The 19,215-nt window shown below is 40.7% G+C and overlaps 1 protein-coding gene and 2 pseudogenes across 2 annotated transcripts; 2 read left to right on the top strand and 1 right to left on the bottom strand.

The window, feature by feature from the left end:
- Positions 1-344: 344 nt before the first annotated feature.
- On the top strand, positions 345-3,954 carry LOC123999650 (annotated as a pseudogene).
- A 504-nt stretch (positions 3,955-4,458) lies between these two features.
- On the bottom strand, positions 4,459-15,652 carry LOC123999649 (non-structural maintenance of chromosomes element 1 homolog). Of its 2 annotated transcripts, XM_046305612.1 has the most exons (8): positions 15,276-15,652; positions 6,487-6,619; positions 6,151-6,272; positions 5,978-6,055; positions 5,714-5,860; positions 5,508-5,624; positions 5,014-5,140; positions 4,459-4,829 (listed from the first exon to the last, which is right to left on the bottom strand). In XM_046305612.1, the coding sequence occupies exons 2-8, from the start codon at positions 6,602-6,604 to the stop codon at positions 4,714-4,716; spliced, it is 825 nt and encodes a 274-aa protein (XP_046161568.1). In that variant the 5' UTR covers positions 6,605-6,619; positions 15,276-15,652; the 3' UTR covers positions 4,459-4,713. The 2 variants fall into 2 exon arrangements, with proteins under 2 accessions (XP_046161568.1, XP_046161569.1); XM_046305613.1 differs by lacking the exon at positions 6,151-6,272.
- On the top strand, positions 15,484-18,400 carry LOC123999646 (annotated as a pseudogene).
- The last annotated feature ends 815 nt before the right edge of the window (positions 18,401-19,215 follow it).

Below are 19,215 nucleotides of genomic sequence, written 5' to 3' on the forward strand. Positions count from 1 at the left end.
CTTATCACTATTATAAACTGGTTACCTACGTAATTAGAGCAGTAAAAAATACATGTTTTTTCATACCCGTGGTATACCGTCTGATATACCACAGTTGTCAGCCACTCAGCATTCAGGGCTCGAACCACGTAGTTTATAATTATAACGAAACATTGTTCTATCGTGATGGAGAATCTGGGGCAAATTACAGTATTTTCAACCTAAATTTAGTTTCCCCGTAAAGACGAACGAAGACGCTCAGGCGTCTTTTTAGATATTTTCTAAACCTGCTAAATTAGGTTAGCCAATAGCAAATAACAAAATATATAAAGAATAACAGCGCCATTTGGCGGCTGCAGGGCTACTATGTCACTAGCCGCTACTGGAGCTAGACGTCAGCACAGCTGGAGGCTAGATCAAACTGTCAACTCTTCAGACTGGAGCAAGGGGAGCTGGCAGGATAGATGTATTTCGTTGTTGTTGTTTTTTAACGAAAAATGTGCTTCGTGCAAAATAATGTGATATTACTGTTTGCATGATCGAACCCTGTCATCACGTCGACAAGGAACATAAATAATGTATTCGTTTTCTACGCGGAAGTATTTTTTTGCAACACCAGCATCTACATATGTCGATAACGGTAACTACAAGTGTTTTGGGCATTATGTGTTTACCATTTATTTGTCCACATGTTATAATCTTATTGTCGGGGTATTAAAGAGAACATGTGCCCAGTGATTATACGTTTGCTTGTGGAAGAGCCATACAATATTTCATTAGATATCTGATCCACTCTAACAATATTTGGGGATAGGGGTCTTTGTTTCTTGCTCTTACCGCACTCGCTCCCTGAAAACCTGTCTTTCAAATTTAATTCACTGACATATCACACGTGAGGAATTATATGTAAAATGGTGGTTTTAATAGAAGTTTTGTGTATTCATTAGAGTTAACAGGTGGAAAAGGTTTTGCAGGTATGCAGCCCCCAGCTAGCTAAGTGTATGGTTATAACATTAGTGGTTTTCAGACCAGATGGATTGTGCACTGTACCATTTTGATTGGGTCTAACAATTGTCTCTTTCCACAGCACTAGTCTATGGCAGAACTGTGGTCAGCTATCTCTGCTGCTTTGTCTGTGACGGAGGCAGATTTTCCACTTGACTTCAGTGAAAAAGTTGAGCCCAGTGTGGTGGATGTGCTGAAACGTTGCAGGCAGCAGCTGTACACCGGGAGCAGTCGATGGAGGCATAACGCTCAGATCATCTTGGACTTTTCCTGGGAGAAGCTCAACACAGGAACATGGCGTGATGTGGACAAGGAGTGGAGGTGTTTGTATTCATATGGCTGCCTGTTCAAAGTAGTTGCCCTATGCCGTGATGATGCCTCAGCTATAGTGCAGGAGGCCATACGGACATGTGACTTGGGCCTGCTCATGGGGGCAGCCATCATGGACAATATTTTACAAACCTTTGTAAGGATGCTGCAAAATGATATCGGGAAGAGGCACTCCAATGAGTAGAATCCCAGTGAAGGAGTTAGTGCCAAGGTGGATTTCATATCTTATACTGTGTATGTTGTGGCCTGTTGCTTTCGAACCAGTCAATGTGAGCCTGTGTCATATCCCTTTTGTTCTTTCTCATAATTTTCTTAAAGGCTACAAGGCTATTTTATTTTGCTTTGCATATGGCTTGTTCTTCAAGTCAAACTGTGTTAGTTTATGCTATGTTAAATTCTCTTCTCAACAGAAAATGAAGGTTGACTGTGTGTCAGTGCCCGTTGTCAAGCAGGCTCTGGCAGTGCCAAGGATACACTGTCCATCATTGGAGAGTTTCAAGAAAGATTACTTGGATCCTCAAAAGCCAGTCATATTAGAGGGTATCATAGATCACTGGCCAGCCTTCAAAAACCACCCTTGGAGGTACCTTTTTCTTTATTTTGTGTCCTTCTCTAGTCCCTTGCCCTTACCTTCTCATAGTCCCCTAGACACCTCTGTTGATTTTGTTTTTTCCCTTTGTAAAGAATAGAATACTTGCAAACTGTTGCTGGTTGTCAGACTGTACCTGTTGAAGTGGGTTCAAGATATACTGATGAGGAATGGTCACAGACGCGCGTTCCTTATGGTCAATGAATTCATCGATCGCTATATTGTTGTGAAAGTAAGTACTTCCTCATGAAAAATATTACCCCAAGAATAAGCCAATGATAGATGCTTTTCACTCAATGCCTATTCCCGCTCTCTCTCTCAATTTAGGACGCATCAAGTTTGGGAAATCTTGCTCAGCACCAGCTATTTGATCAGGTTGGTCATTGCCCTGTCCTGTTTTTTTTACATAACACATTTGGGTGAGAATTTCAGTGTTGATATATACTGAACAAAAATATAAACAACATGTAAAGCAATGGTTTCATGAGCTGAAATAAAAGATCCCAGAAATGTTTCACATGCACAAAGAACATATTTCTCTCTAATGTTGTGCAGCAATTTGTTTATAGCCCTCTTAGTTATTAGTTATACTTTGCCAATATAATCCATCCACTTGACAGATGTGGCATATCAAGAGACTTATTAAACAGCATAATCATTACACAGGTGCACCTTGGGCTGGGGGAAAAGGGTCACTCTAAAATGTGCAGGTTTGTCACACAACACAATGCCGCCAATGTCTCAAGTTGAGGAAACATGCATTTGGCATGCTGAATGCGGGTATGTCCACCAGAGCTGTTGCCAGAATTTAATGTTAATTTCTGTACCATTAGCCGCCTCCAACGTCGTTTTAGACTGTGATACTGGCCACCAGGACAGCTGATGAAACTGAAGAGTGTTTGTCTGGAATAAAGCCCTTTAGTGGGAAAAACTGGTTAGCTGGGCCTTGCTCCCCTGCCAGTCATGTGAAATCCATAGATTAGGGCCTAATGAATTTTTCAATTGACTGATTTCCTTCCTTATATGAGCTGTAACTTAGTAAAATCGTTGAAATTGTTGCGGTTATTTTTGTTCACTATAAGACTAAAATACAACAAATGTATATTTTACTGGAAATGTAGGATACAGGCTTCTATAATTGCTTGCCTCCATTTTTGTATTGTACAAATGACATTTAAAGCATACAAGTTTTTCAGTTACAAAAACACTTTTGTTCAATGTACTCTTCTCCAAGGTCGCCGAGCTTAAAGATGACATCCGTATCCCTGACTACTGTTGTCTTGGTGATGAAGATGACATCACAATCAATGCTTAGTTTGGGCCAGGAGGTACAGTGTCCCCCCCCCTTCATCAAGATCCTCAACACAACTTCCTGGATCAGGTGAGTCTAACACATCCAGCAAGTAGGATCAGTCTCAAAGCAATTTGGACCCTGCCAGAGAGATGTGATCCTGTATTTTGGCAATCATAATTTGGTGACTGCATGGTCCCCTATTTTGTAACAAGTGGTTGGGAGAAAGTACATTCGACGGTATTCCCCTGACACCGAGAAACTCTACCCTCACCAATTGCAGCTCCTACACAACACTAGTCAGGTTAAAATTCTATTTGAAATCTCTCCATGCACCAAGTCTATGATCTTAAACTATCTAGCATATAAATGATCTACCTAAACTGTTAGTGCTGCACACTTTGAATGGGAGAAATTAGTCAAGTATTTGCCATTTAAACACAAAGCTTTCTTTAATGCAGATGGAGAGTCCAGACGTGGTGCGATTCCCAGAGTTTGTGAAGGCCCCCTACCTAGAGTGTGTGTTGCAGCCTGGGGAGGTCTTGTTCATCCCAGTCAAGCACTGGCATTACGTGCGTTCTTTGGAGCTCAGCTTTTCTGTGAGCTTCAGGTGGTCATGACCCACGATGAGGGATCCAGATTCAGGTTGTTTTTAGTCAATGTTGGTTATTGCAGTGGTCTTGTAAAATGAAAGTCCTGTGCTCACGTTATGTTGTGACTTAGGTCTGAATGTTATTTTCTTCTTAAACAATCATTAACATGTCTGTCCTTTCATTGCTTCAGCCCTCTCAGCCTCGCCCACCAAATGGCTTTAAAAACACCTTATTCTATAAACAAATTCATGGTTAAGTGACAATGGTAATTCAAAAAGGAATACGGTTGGAAACAAGTCTCAATTTACATAATTCTTCAACATGAATCACTGTTGTGAACTATGGGAAATTTGCTGAACTCGATTAGTAGAGGAAAATAGCCTATCACTATGGCTATTTTACATAATTAAAAGTATCCCACCTCATATCCATGACAAAGGAAAGCCAGTTGTGTTCAATCTATCAACACTTGAATGTGATAATGCCAAGCTACCTGCATGATTGGCACTTGCTTCTACTCATTACTAAATTAAATGAAGGAGCAGTTAGTGTATGCTCATTTCCTACTGCATATAACATATGGAGTTGTTACCCATTTAATTTGATAGGGTATGCTTTTTCAAATTAGCATATTTAATTGTTCCCAAATTATTCCTGCAGATACTCAAAGATGAGGTAATGTCCATAATTTATTCAAATAAGGCAGTACTATTCTAATTTAACATCCTAATGAACCACAGGCACAAATTATGTACACACAGCTTTCCATTTAAACTGCCTGAAAGAATGATTGAAGTAGTTGCCACACTTCCCAGAATTGCTCCCCTAGAAAGTAACTTAATAAAATTGAGATAATCAAGTTAAGAGTGGAGCTCACGGGAGACATTGCACTGAAAGTTCTGACAGCTATACATACATCCGTAAGGTTATGACCTCCTGGTCCTCCGGGTCTGAGCTGTAGACCGAGGAGTGGGGGTGGGGGCCGTGTTCTCTTTGGCTGCTGACTGAGTCTCGCTCTGAGAGGACGCAGGTCTATACACATCTATAGAGAAGGGAAAATGAAATGATATGAATGACTAGATAGGTAAAAAAAAAAAAAAATCTTCTGAGTCGAAACAGATGAAAGTGATATGTATACACAGACCATTATACAAACTATGGTAGATTGTATAGACTATCATGGTACCACTTGTGTTGCAATTCTTTGATCAGCGCAACATTATTACCTGGGATCTCATGTGGCCAGAAGTCCTCACAGGCAGGGCATCGTGGATCAGTCCTTCCTTTGAAGTATCTGGCGACACAAGGGGTGTGGATTTTGATGCCACATGTAGGATTTTCACACATCTGGCACTGAGAGGTGAAAAGACCAGATTATTACAAAAATTAAGCATGAAACCAATTGCATTGCCTAGAAAGCCAGGCTATATCAGTGGTGTCAATCCCATTTAAATTCAGGCAACATTTTGAGTAGCAACTACACCATTCATGAGAAGCATATCCAACAAAACATTAGACATTAGACATGCAACATTAAACATTCTACCTTCTAGCAAGTTTGAACAGAGAGCAGAGGATTGAGAAAAGTGAGTTTGGGAATGACAAAAAAGCAGATGTTACACCAATTTGGATTTGACATGGGGTCCAATTTAGCTAGCAGGAGGAATACATTAGATGCAACTTATTTACTGCAATTTAAATTGAAGTTGTATCACTTTACCTGCAAGGCCACATTGTGACAGATGTGGCAGACCTTGACCTGGTCTTGATACAACATCCGAATATATTGCTCCATCTCCATTATACATCGAGTGGAGAGAGAGTAGTCACCATTTTTCTGAAGAAAAGACAAACACAGATTGCAAATCAATCAGTGGCTCAAGAAGCAATAACTGCATGCATAGAATGTGTCTTCAGAGACAGCACCTCATTCAGCCACTTATCCTGAACAAGCCTGTTCAGTACATGTTCCGTTTCTCTTTTCTTTAGCTTCTTTGTCTGGAGGCTGTCGGCACAGTTAAGAATGTCCGTGGAAGAGGCGGTTCCATTGTCAGAGTCCACAATTAGGTCCATCTAAAAAACAGATACAAAAATAAGAACATGCCAGTTATTACAGAGATATTCAAATTTTATTTAATTCTTAAGTCTTATTGTCAGTCATTTACAATTGACTAAAAACAGCATACTCACTGTTTTTCGAAATAATTCCAACTCGTTGTCTGCATAATCAGTTGACATCCTGGTCACATCAGTTTCGGCCATGTTCACCTGGACAGGAGAAGATGTCAACAGGGAAAATAAGAGCAGTTCATGATGGTAGTAGTAAAAGAGCTTTGTGAATGAATTTGATTAGTGTCACTGACCAAAGCATGGTACTGAAGACCATCCTCCTCAGACATCCCTTTTCTGATCTGCATGAACATGGGCTGCAGCTGGGCATTGATAACCTCGATGAATTCATCGAGTTTATCATGAGCATAGTGTGCTGTATAAAAAGGGGTACGTGTGAATGGCCCTCAACAAAAACATTTTTGGCCAGTTTCTCAGACCTAGATTAAGCCTATTCCTGGACTTAAAGGCACTTACAATATAGAATCTCTATTGTGTCTAGAAAACTGGACCTTTGAGTTTTTGAGTCAACAGAAAATTAACAGTAGAGGACTGGGGGCAAAAATAGTACGCAGCTATGCTGTTCTTACCACCGTGTGTCTCACAGCAATGCCGGTGGAGAGCCCTTGCCTTGGCACCATCAATGATCCCATTGACCATCATGGTTTGCAGGAACCTTTTATGGCTTTCTCCCAGTGGTCGAGACATGGTGCAAGGAAAGCCCTAGAAAACATTCAACAACGATTTTGGATAAGCAGTACTTGAGGGTGTGAGATTCCTTTGGACCCCACACAATGTGGTTGACCAATAATTGCTAGTGCTTGGGCACACACAGACAAGCAAATTTGCCTCTTTGCATTTCAGGCTGACGTTAGCTAACAGATAAAAGTGGTTAGCTACACTGAACAAAAATATAAATGCAACATGCAAAGTGTTGGTCCCATGTTTCATGAGCTGAAATAAAATATCCCAGAAATGTTCCATACGCACAAAGCTTATTTCTCTCAAATGTTGTGCAGAAACTTGTTCACATCCCTGTTAGTGAGCATTTCTCCTTTGCCAAGACAATCCAACTGACAAGTGTGACATCAAGAAGCGGATTAAACAGCATGATCATTACACAGGTGCACCTTGTGCTGGGGACAATGATATACCGTTCTAAAATATGTTGTTTGTCACAACACAATGCCACAGATGTCTCAAGTTCTGAGGGAGCGTGCAATTGGGATCCTGACTGCCGGAATGTCCATCTGAGCTTTTGCCAAAGAATGTAAATGTTAATTTATGTACCATAAGACACTTCCAACATCGTTTTAGAGAATTTGGCATTACGGCCAACCGGCCTTACAACTGCAGACCACGTGTACGGCATCGTGTGGGCGAGGTGTCAACGTTATGAACAGAGTGCTCCATTGTGGGTTATGGTATGCACAGGCATAAGCTACTGACAACAAACACAATTGCATTTTTATCAATGGCAATTTGAATGCACAGAGATACAGTGATGAGATCCTGAGGCCCATTGTCATGTCATTCATCCATTGCCTCATGTTTCATCGTGATAACGCACAGCCCCATGTCGCAAGAATCTGTATTTCTGGAAGCTGGAAATGTCCCAGTTCATCCATGGCCTGCATACTCACCAGACATGTCACCTGTTGAGCATGTTTGGGATGCTCAGGATCGACATCTACAACAGCGTGTTCCAGTTCCCGCCAATATCCAACAACTTCGCACAGCCATTGAAGAGAAGAGTGGGACAACATTCCACAATCAACAGCCTGATTAACTTTATGCGAAGATGATGTGTCACACTGCATGAGGCAAATGGTGGTCACACCAGATACTGACCGGTTTTCTGATCCACGCCAAAAGATGCACGTCTATTCCCAGTCGTGTGAAATCCATTAGATTAGGGCCAAATGAATATATTTCAATTGACTGATTTCCTTATATGAAGTGTAATTCAGTCAAATATTTAGATTTTTGTTCAATATAGTTATCTCTAGCTGGCAAACAATAATGTTAGCTAGCTCGCTCAGGGTTTGTGTGTAGCTCTCCGGTAGTAATAGACAACGCAACTCACACAAACACCTCATATACACGCAGACTGTACAAAATATTAGGAACACATTTAACAAGGGATCATAGCTTCCACCTGGATTCACCTGGCCAGTCTATGTAATGGAAAGAGCAGGTGTTCCTAATGTTCTGTACACTCAGTTTTTGTGTATATAGATCTCTCACACACACACACATCAAACGTTGCGAGAAGGAGGTAGCTGGACCGCAATATGGTGACCGGAGTATGGGAGAGTGGGTGTGTCGAAAGGAAAGGAGTGGGAGTGTGTTGAAAGCACTCTGCTATAGGTTACACCAAAGACAGAAGAGTATGATTTAGAAACTCTGTTGTCAGACAGTGTTAATTGAGCAGTGTCATTTATTTATTTATTGTTTCTTACTACGCCACTACCGTACATTTGAGCTACAGTACCGTGAGAGTTTGGACTTTTGTTTTGAAGCCAGAGGATGAGTTGTGAGTCGGATTTCACTGTTTTAAACAAATATTTTTACATTCAGTTAAACTGAAGACAGTTTATTTTTTATTTTTTTATTATTGATGATGGGTGTACTGTTGCTACATGGGTTGTATGTGTGTATTTACTGTGACTATCACCCTGATATTGGCTACTAGGTAGCTACTTCCCATGCCGTTGCCGGACAGTAGTGCTTGTTAAACAGGAGCGAAGGGCACTGTGTCCCGGGGTTGTTGCCGTTCATGCACTTCCTATTGAGCAGTAGATTATGTATGTATCAAGGTGACATCTAGATGGTTATCAATGTCCACTTTGTTAGGTTACAGCCTTATTACAAAATAGATTAAATAGTCCCCCCCCCCCCCATCTACACACAATACCCCATAATGACAAAGCAAAAACAGGTTTAGACATTTTTGAGTTTTATTTTTTTAAATAACTGAAATTACATTTACATAAGTATTCAGACCCTTTTCTCAGTACTTTGTTGAAACAACTTTGGCAGCGATTACAGCATCAAATTAAATTGTATTTGTCACATGCACCGAATACAACATGTGTGACGCTTGGCATTCAGGCCAAAGATTTCAATCTTGGTTTCATCAACCCAGGGAATCTTGTTTCTCATGGTCTGAGTGTCTTTAGGTGCCTTTTGGCAAACTCTAAGCAGGCTGTGGTGTGCCTTTTACTGAGGAGTGGCTTCCATCTGGCCACCGTACCGTACCATAAGGTCTGATTGGTGAAGTCCTGCAGAGATGGTTGTCCTTCTGGAAGGTTCTCCCATCTCCACAGAGGAACTCTAGCGCTCTCTCAGAGTGGCCATCGGTTTCTTGGTCACCTCCCTGACCAAGGCCCTTCTCCCCCAATTGCTCAGAAACATCTCAAGGATGATCAAAGGAAACAGGATGCACCTATGCTCAATTTCACATCTCATAGCAAAGGGTCTGAATATTTGTTTTTTTATTTTTAATACATTTGCTCAAATTTCTAAAAACCTGTTTTTGATTTGTCATTATGACGTATTGTATGTCGATTGCTGAAGATTTGTATTTATTTAATCCATTTTAGAATAAGGCTGTAAAGTAACAAAATGTGGGAAAAGTCAAGGGGTCTGAATACTTTCCGAAGGCACTGAATGCATAGATTGCATATTGATTACGAAGACCACAATAACATGCGCACCTATATCCATGACAAACCCTGGATAAGATGCTTGGGATAAGCTGATTTTAGATGGGATACTGTGGCATGTAAACATCTTATCCAGTTTACTGTTGTTTTTTGCAGCTCAGTTTTGCATATCATGGGTGTTGTGTATGGGGTCAATTTCACGCCATATGTATTGAATTCAAAATAAAAATGAATTGTGAACATGAAAATAAAGTTGAGAATGTAAACATATTTGAGGACGGGGCCCCCCCGCAGCTCCTCGCCCAAGCCTCTCCAGGTTCTCCTTTACCCAAATCCAGATAGCAGATGTTCTGAAAGAGCTGCAAAACCTGGACCCGTATAAATCAGCTGGGCTTGACAATCTGGACCCTCTATTTCTGAAACTATCCGCCGCCGTTGTCGCAACCCCTATTTACCAGCCTGTTCAACCTCTTTCATATCGTCTGAGATCCCCAAGGACTGGAAAGCTCCCGCAGTCATCCCCCTCTTCAAAGGGGGTGACAACCTGGACCCAAACTGTTACAGACCTATATCCATCCTGCCCTGCCTATCTAAGGTCTTTGAAAGCCAAGTCAACAAACAGGTGACTGACCATCTCGAATCCCACCGTACCTTCTCCGCTATGCAATCCGGTTTCCGAGCCGGTCACGGGTGCACCGCCGCCACACTCAAGGTACTAAACGACATCATAACCGCCATCGATAAAAGACAGTACTGTGCAGCAGTCTTCACATCGACCTTGCCAAGGCTTTCGACTCTGTCAATCACCATATTCTTATCGGCAGACTCAGTAGCCTCGGTTTTTCGGATGACTGCCTTGCCTGGTTCACCAATTACTTTGCAGACAAGAGTTCAGTGTGTCAAATCGGAGGGCATGTTGTCCGGTCCTCTGGCAGTCTCTCTGGGGGTGCCACAGGGTTCAATTCTCGGGCCGACTCTTTTCTCTGTATATATCAATGATGTTGCTCTTGCTGCGGGCGATTCCCTGATCCACCTCTATGCAGACGACACCATTGTATACACTTTCGGCCCGTCATTGGACACTGTGCTATCTAACCTCCAATCGAGCTTCAATGCCATACAACACTCCTTCCGTGGCCTCCAACTGCTCTTAAACGTTAGTAAAACCAAATGCATGCTTTTCAACCGATCGCTGCCTGCACCCGCATGCCCGACTAGCATCACCACACTGGATGGCTCCGACCTTGAATATGTGGACACCTATAAGTACCTAGGTGTCTGGCTAGACTGCAAACTCTCCTTCCAGACCCATATCAAACATCTCCAATCAAATCAAATCAAGAATCAGCGTTCTATTCCGCAACAAAGCCTCCTTCACTCACGCTGCCAAGCTTACCCTAGTAAAACTGACTATCCTACCGATCCTCGACGTCATCTACAAAATTGCTTCCAACACTCTACTCAGCAAACTGGATGCAGTTTATCACAGTGCCATCCGTTTTGTCACTAAAGCACCTTATACTACCCACCACTGCGACTTGTATGCTCTAGTCGGCTGGCCCTCGCTACATATTCGTCGCCAGACCCACTGGCTTCAGGTCATCTACAAGGCCATGCTAGGCAAAGCTCCGCCTTATCTCAGCTCACTGGTCACGATGGCAACACCCATCCGTAGCACGCGCTCCAGCAGGTGTATCTCATTGATCATCCCTAAAGCCAACACCTCATTCGGCCGCCTTTCGTTCCAGTACTCTGCTGCCTGTGACTGGAACGAATTGCAAAAAATATATATATATATATATATAAAATATATATATATATATATATAAAAAAATATAAAAATAAAAATTTTTTTTTTAAATCGCTGAAGTTGGAGACTTTTATCTCCCTCACCAACTTCAAACATCAGCTAGCTGAGCAGCTAACCGATCGCTGCAGCTGTACATAATCTATTGGTAAATAGCACACCCATTTTCACCTACCTCATCCCCACAGTTTTTATTTATTTACTTTTCTGCTCTTTTGCACAACAATATCTCTACCTGTACATGATAATTTATCACTCCAGTGTTAATCTGCAATATTGTAATTATTCGCCTACCTCCTCATGCCTTTTTCACACATTGTATATAGACTCCCCTTTTTTTCTCTGTGTTATTGACTTGTTAATTGTTTACTCCATGTGTAACTCTGTGTTGTCTGTTCACACTGCTATGCTTTATCTTGGCCAGGTCGCATGTGCAAATGAGAACCTGTTCTCAACTAGCCTACCTGGTTAAATAAAGGTGAAAAAAATAAAAAATAAAATAATAATGGATGTTGAAATCAAAAACCAAACAATTGAAAGCTAAATGTATAGAATTGTAGAGCAAGTGACACATCAAATCATTGATTTGGTTAAGACGAACCGTCACTCCAAAACTAGCGGACCAATGGAGACTCATTGTCTATGCCTCCCTCTAAACCCCGCCCTTCATGGAAAAATAATGCCAAAACACGCAATTGAAAAGACTGGCAGTGAAAGCAAAGAAACAGACATTGAAAGCAAAGGTACGAGTAGCTTAACAAAAAGGTAGTACATGCAGGCAAGAGTGTAGGCAAAATGTATTCAATAGGATTGGTTGCTGGGAAATTTTAACAAAGATTTTTGCATTCGTTTAAAAAAAAAAATTTTTTACATATTTGTCAGAGTTTTGCTCTCGCGTAAAAATTATTTGCTTACAAGTTTTGGGGTTTTGCGTTTGACATCTTATTTTTGTTTAGAATTCTATACATTTTGCTTTCAATTGTTTGGTTTTTGATTTCAACATCCATTATTTCACCCATCCCTGAAAATATGTTTAAATTCTCTACTTTATTTTTCATGTTCATGATTTATTTAATTTTGAATTCAATACATATGGCGTGAAATTGACCCCATAGTTTGGTGACGTTTTCATCTGATTGTCAAACAAATCACTTCAAAAAGCACCCTACCTGCACAGTTCCATCCACCATAATAATTCCATTTAGCTGACACATTAAAATACTGTCTGCTTGCATAACAATGTCAAAGAAATCACATTACACATGCATTGCTATTTTCTCAAGAGATGCTTCAAGAAATAAATCATTTGTCCACTCCTGTTCCCTAGACAAAATAAAAATATGTTTTTCCATCTTAAGAAATTCATAATTCTGCCTGAGTTATAATATATTAAGCTCTAGTACATGTGAGAGGTTGTAGGCATACAGTCAGTGTCCATATCAGTTACAATTCCATTTAATTCTTATTAATTTAAAGGAGGAATATTCATGGTTACAGGGATACTCTTGAGCGGGATATCAAAGGTGCATGTAAAGAGCTTATCCAGAATAATAATAATAATAATAAATGCCATTTAGCAGACACTTTTATCCAAAGCGACTTACAGTCATGTGTGCATACATTCTACGTATGGGTGGTCCCGGGAATCGAACCCACTACCCTGGCGTTACAAGCGCCATGCTCTACCAACTGAGCTACAGAAGGACCACAATAATACTGGGATATGAGCTACTATCCGGAATACTGTGCATATAAACATGGTTATATTTGGGTTGTTAGTAGGCATGCGCGATATATCGGTAAACATATCGGAATCGGACGATATTAGCTAAAAATGCCAACATAGGTATCAGCCTGATGTCTTGTTCAACGCCGATGTTAAAAAACGATGTCAAAGCTACCATGCATACCTATATAATGTAGGTACTATGAGGTTTCTGTGTTATGCAACTATAGCCCATTACCATATATATGATTGAATATTATCTGCTGTTGGCTTGTGTGGATCTATGTATGTGTTATGCAACATAGCTGACTTGAAACATTGTTAACAGTTTCAGGGCCATGGGCCTTTCTCGTGATGGAAAACTACAGAAAACAGAAACTGTGCAATGAGTTGGGGGGAGGCACATTCATAGCGTGGGGTTGCAGAACAGGCAGTCTTTTGTTAGAGAACAGGAGCCAGGTGCGAGATAACAGTATCGAGCATGAGCGCATGGATGTTCTTCACAGCAACCGTTACATCTATCAACAGAAGCGCCAAGAGGGGACCCGCCTGAGCGCCTGCAATAGGCTGAGCAAGTTTAAACCACGCCCAGTCTCTACTCTGACAGGCCGGCTCGGAAGCCGGAACTACTACTGTCATCAGGGTATATTATAATATATTTGTCAGGAACAAGTCAGTTCTCCGTTTTTGCCCTGCGAGGTGGGACGAAAATTGCATTTACCACTTATTGCTTAACAAATAAAAAATACATAGTATACAATCGGTGACTCATTGCCATATTTATCCTGATACCAGATTCGAATTGACGCAATTCTAGATGACGTAATGTCACCAACTAAAATTTTGCGCTACACGTGCAACACAGCATTCCTAACCTAGCCCACGATGTCTGTTGTGTGGATCAAGCAGTCATTTGAAAGAGTAAAAACATTTCAGCGAGACAACTCAAAGGCGAAATCCATTAAATCCAATATAATGGAATTCGTTGACCTTGACAATCAACCGCTCTCTGTCGTGGGTGATGTTGACTTTTGCCGACTGGTCGAGCACCAGTACACACTACCAAGTGCGCTATTTTTCAGATGTTGCCCTCCCGAAGTTACACAATAATAGCATCACTGCGATTAGCTTCACAACATACAGACTATGGAATGCCGTTTGGGTCTTTGTGTATCAAAGAAAAGACACAGTAGCACTGTCAAAGCTGTACAAAAAAGGTCTGCAATCAAGCAAACACCGGCCACGAACGATGTGTTTACAATACCGCGTTGGTAATAAAGCATAATTTTTTTGACCGAAACTTCTGCTGTAGCGAGCTTTAGCTTGGTACCTAGCTAGCACCAATACAACCAGCCTGAAAACAATGACCAGTAGAAACTGCAGTCATTTTCATTATTCTTAGCAATGATTTGGGAATCCTTGTAAGTAATAGCTAGGTTACCACTTGTTTGCCGGTTGAAATTGAACCTCAGTTCATGAAAATAAATAGCTAGCCAGCTTCTTAACACTGTTGCCCATATAGCTAACGTTATAAGGAGCCAGCTAGCTTCAATTCTGGCTAGTGAGGCTCGACCGGACCGGGTTATGTGTTGTGAAGCTAGCCACAATAAGGATTAGGCACAATAGTGGAATTTGAAGTATGCCTTCAAAATAAAAGTATGTCATTGACAGTGATGCAAATTAATATAAATAGTAGAATTATGCCATACTTTTATTTTGAAAGCCAACTGCAAAATCCACTATTGTGGCTAATCCTAATTGTGGTCGGAACTAGAAGCACAAGCATTTCGCTACTCACATTAACATCTGCTGACCATGTGTATGTTACAAATACATTGATTTGGATCATTAGTTGTTAGCCAACTGTCTGGAGATGTTCTGAAATTAGTGATTTCTTATTTTTCATTATTTGTGTAAAGTTAGTGGTTTGACATTTTTGCTTGACGGTTAGGCGCAAGTAATACAAGCATTTCGCTGCATCCACGATAACATCTGCTACTGTGTAAGGCAACGCGACCAATAAATTTTGATGTGGCTAGTCAGTTATTGTTAGGCAACCAACAGTAACAACATGTCAGCAAATGTTCCGGACAAAATAGACCAGCACAGCGTATAGCAAAAGCAATATATATAATACAAGACATATATTAAACTTCAAACAAAAGCATCCCCACTCACCAGGCAAGTCAGTCGTTGCTCTGTTTTGATAATGATGGTTCCTTTTACTTCTGTCAAAAGTTAGCTTGCTAGCATTTGTTTACGCGGGTTGTACGTGAGATATGCACGGATCTACCTCTTCCTGTGTAGTTAAGTTTACGGTGTTTCTGGAAAACCATCTTGAAGCCAAGGTGCTACCGCCCCCAAGCGGACTAGTAGACCAAAAGCGTCTCACGCAAAAAGGCAAACAGTACAGTAGCTATGGTTTAGTTTGGAAACTATGTGGCTCGGTGTTCCATGTCTTTATCTGAAACCGGACTTCCCGGCAATAGATCAAGTTGCAAAAAGATTGCAATATTATTAAGATGTCATTGATGGAATTCGAAGTTAGTAATCAATCATAAAACAAAAATAAAGCGTACGTGCGTGCGACATGGTCATACAAGGAAGGGGGGCGAACTTCCCATGAAAGGTGTGTCCTATTGGATTTGTAATTTCCAGTAAGCAATTCGTAGTTGTCAAAACAGCAGATCTTTCTATTTGTGTAAAGTGACAAATGATTGTTACCACTGTAGATCGTATGAAGACTATATACTGTATAATATATTCATTGTTTTTTCTTTGTTATTTTAAAGGAATGAGTACTTCCTCAAAATTATAATATATCATTGTGTGGGTGAGTGACTTTCGATTTGCTATATCTCTATGTAATCAAGGGAATCTAGTGGGAAAGTTGGGTCTATTAACAAAAGCAACAACTGCAGACCCACAAAAAACATATTACTGAATTAAATAGTCACTTCTTCACATTTAGCCTACATGTATCCTATTTTAATGTGCAGGAATTGAAACACTAATATGAAACATTTTCTCTTTCTGATTTCAGATTTAATTATACTGTGTGGTTTACTCTAAAGTATTCAGCAACAATGTTTCTATTGATTATTATATTCACAAACTTTGGGACTTTGATAGCTGATGATGGTAAGCAGTCTTTTGTATATAGCCTATAAACATGTAAGTAGATTTAACCACAGTATTTTTGCCTGATTGTGGTTAACATTTGACAAGCTTTTTGTTTGTTAATTACTTGTAGCAATGAGTGACGGAAATCTTCAATGCTTCAACGATTATGAAAAAAGTATGGTTTGTCATTTTACAACTGACAAGTCTAAGTGCGCTGAATACAACATGACATTGAAATTATTGGGCTCGCAAAATATGTAAGTTTATGATTGTGTAAGTTTTTCTATTGTGATGTTAATCTCACCAAGAAGTCCTATTTCATTTCAAATCTGCATTAATATTCAACTTATTTCCCAGAGGCCAGAATGATTGTACTTTCAAGGAAAAGGAGAGGTCCAATGATGTTTTAAAATGTGGATGCTCTATTGATCCAATGGTCCTTGTTATTTGGGGAGGAGTTTAATGCAACACTTTGGAATTCTGGGAAGCGCCTAAATTCCCAAATCCTCTGTATCAAATGCAGCAGTGAGTTGCATCTACATATGCAGATTGCTTTTTGAAAATGAATTACTGTTATAAAGAATATTGCATGAAATGAAACCACCATGATTGATGTGTCAAACCATCCCTGTCATTGTCCTATACAGTTAAACCCAAAACCCCCACAGTCCAAAAGGTGAAACCAACAGAAAATGGGAATTTCCTGGTCAAATGGAAGACAAACTACCATGATGATGCACCGTTTTCTAAGGACTTGATTGCCGAATTGAGCTACAGAAAGAAAGGAGAAACAGATGAGGTAAAGGAGGGTGATATACAGCATTCCCCCGTTCGCTGTCACATCACAATGACAACATTCCCTCTGGCCCTTTCCTTTGTTCCGACAGGTGTCCAAAAATGACTCAACAACTTCCCATGAATTACTTGGCAGAGACTTGGAGTCAAACACCATTTATGCTCTGAAGGTCAGAACTTATACTGACAGGAACGTCCGTTTCAGTGACTGGAGTGAAGAGTTGGAAGTCTTTCCCAGCCTTGTTCCTTTGGACGAGAATCCTCAGTCATTGCTCTTAGCCCCTCCTATGACAGATATTGGCACACAAATGAACTGCCCTGAGCCAAATAGAGACATTGGTGTGTGTTCATCTGACTACAATCCTCTTCATTTTATGAGTGAGTCTGGAGGCTCTTGTGGGTCGTATTGTTACAACAATATTACCTACTCCCCCTCAGTGCCCCTCAACTCCATTCAAGAGTTAACAACAGGCAAGACATCCTCATTTCCTATGCAGCCTCTGCTCTTTTGTAACTCCTCCTACCATTCTGGTGAGGCTGAAGTGTTGAAAAATGCCCATCCACAGCTGTTTCTTGGTACTGGTCAACAAGACCTTAACTTGTCCACTAACTGTGGACCCGTCTTGCAAACCGAGTTTTCATATCACCCGTGTGATAGCACCAGTGATGATTCAGAGACTACCACGTCAGCAGAGGACACTAGCCTGATCTATGGCTCTAATGACAGCAATGTGTCCGAACCTCACAATGTTATCAGTGTCGTTGCTGGATATCAGAGCTTCAGTGAGGCGGTCGGTAAGGACAATAAGAGAGGAACTGATGCCTTCATGGATGTGCCACTGCCACTTAAGGGTTTCCAGGATGTGGACAGTAGCGAGCCACTGATTTACTATGTGAATCCATGTTACCACGGCCTGCCTGACCCTGGATGCTGCCTCCCCCCGAGTGACGTCGATTATCAGTCTTTACAGAGCCTGGGACAAAATAGCCCAGATCAGTGGGTTTCAGACAAACTGCTGAACAAGTGTTTGGAGACTGAGATCCCTCAAAGCTCCATGAGGAACATACCTCTAAATGTCCTGTCCAACTCACAGGGAGGACAATATCCGATACCTGGAAATCCCTTTCTTACTGCTTTCTGTTCAGACCAAGCCATGCAAATAGACAATGACAGCTCCTATCATTGTGTGTGATTCTACGTTTATTTCTTTTATTTTGGGGACTTGAGCTCATATATATGTTTTTGTCTATATTATACAAACAGTTTGAATACCATTCTGCCATGAAAATGCTGTAGCCTCAAGTCCAGAAAAGTTCCACATTTTGGATGTACAGCTTCTGTAAATAAACATGTGTGTGTGGGGAAACTGCAACAGTTAATTGTTGAGGAGATATAACACGTCTTGTCTTTTCCTCATTTGTCTGAAGCATGTTGTTCATCATCTGGGATGTAAAAAATAAGGATGTGTACTTCAGTTGAAATACTGAGCAATAACATCTATATTAAACATCAAGGTCGTCAACCTATTCTCCAGTCTCTGAATGTGACTTCTCTTCGAATGGCTTCCCAAAATAGTAAAATAGTCAGACAGTTTCATTGCATCTGATGTTTGATAGGCTAAATAGTGTTAACAGTACAAGCCACATGCAAACATTGAGGTTGGATTCCTTGGAACAAGGTTCCTTGGAACAAGTACATTGCAGCTTCCATGGAAATACAGGCCCAGAAAGTAGAGCCAGCCTCTGATGTCATAGATGTGTTGCGAATCAGGTTAATCAACAACAACAAAAAAATTGTTTAGGGTTATTTTCTGAGGATGAGGTTCATGTTTGTAGTGTTTATTGTAGAAAACATAAACACTTTTTTCCCTTCAAAGCTCTTCGCTTAACTGGTGAAGCTTGAATAAAGATTACCTGACTAGTGACACACATAGCGATTAAGAGGTGTTTGCCACAGTTTAACCATCAATAATAGTATACGATTGGAATGACTGAGGCATTCAGCTTAATTTCTTTCATGGTATTGTGGCGATTTTGTGACAGGCTGTTTTTGAACAAAGGCCAAGATAGAAGTGTGGAGACACCTGAGGGGATGGTGAAAGGCCATTTTCACAGAGCCACAGGTCTGCTATGCCAACTTGTCATGATTATATTGAGCAAGCATGCAGGAATACATGGTGGCATTCACAGCTATGTCATA

Source organism: Oncorhynchus gorbuscha, linkage group LG16, assembly GCF_021184085.1.
Source record: "Oncorhynchus gorbuscha isolate QuinsamMale2020 ecotype Even-year linkage group LG16, OgorEven_v1.0, whole genome shotgun sequence".
Classification (NCBI taxonomy): Eukaryota; Metazoa; Chordata; class Actinopteri; order Salmoniformes; family Salmonidae; genus Oncorhynchus; species Oncorhynchus gorbuscha.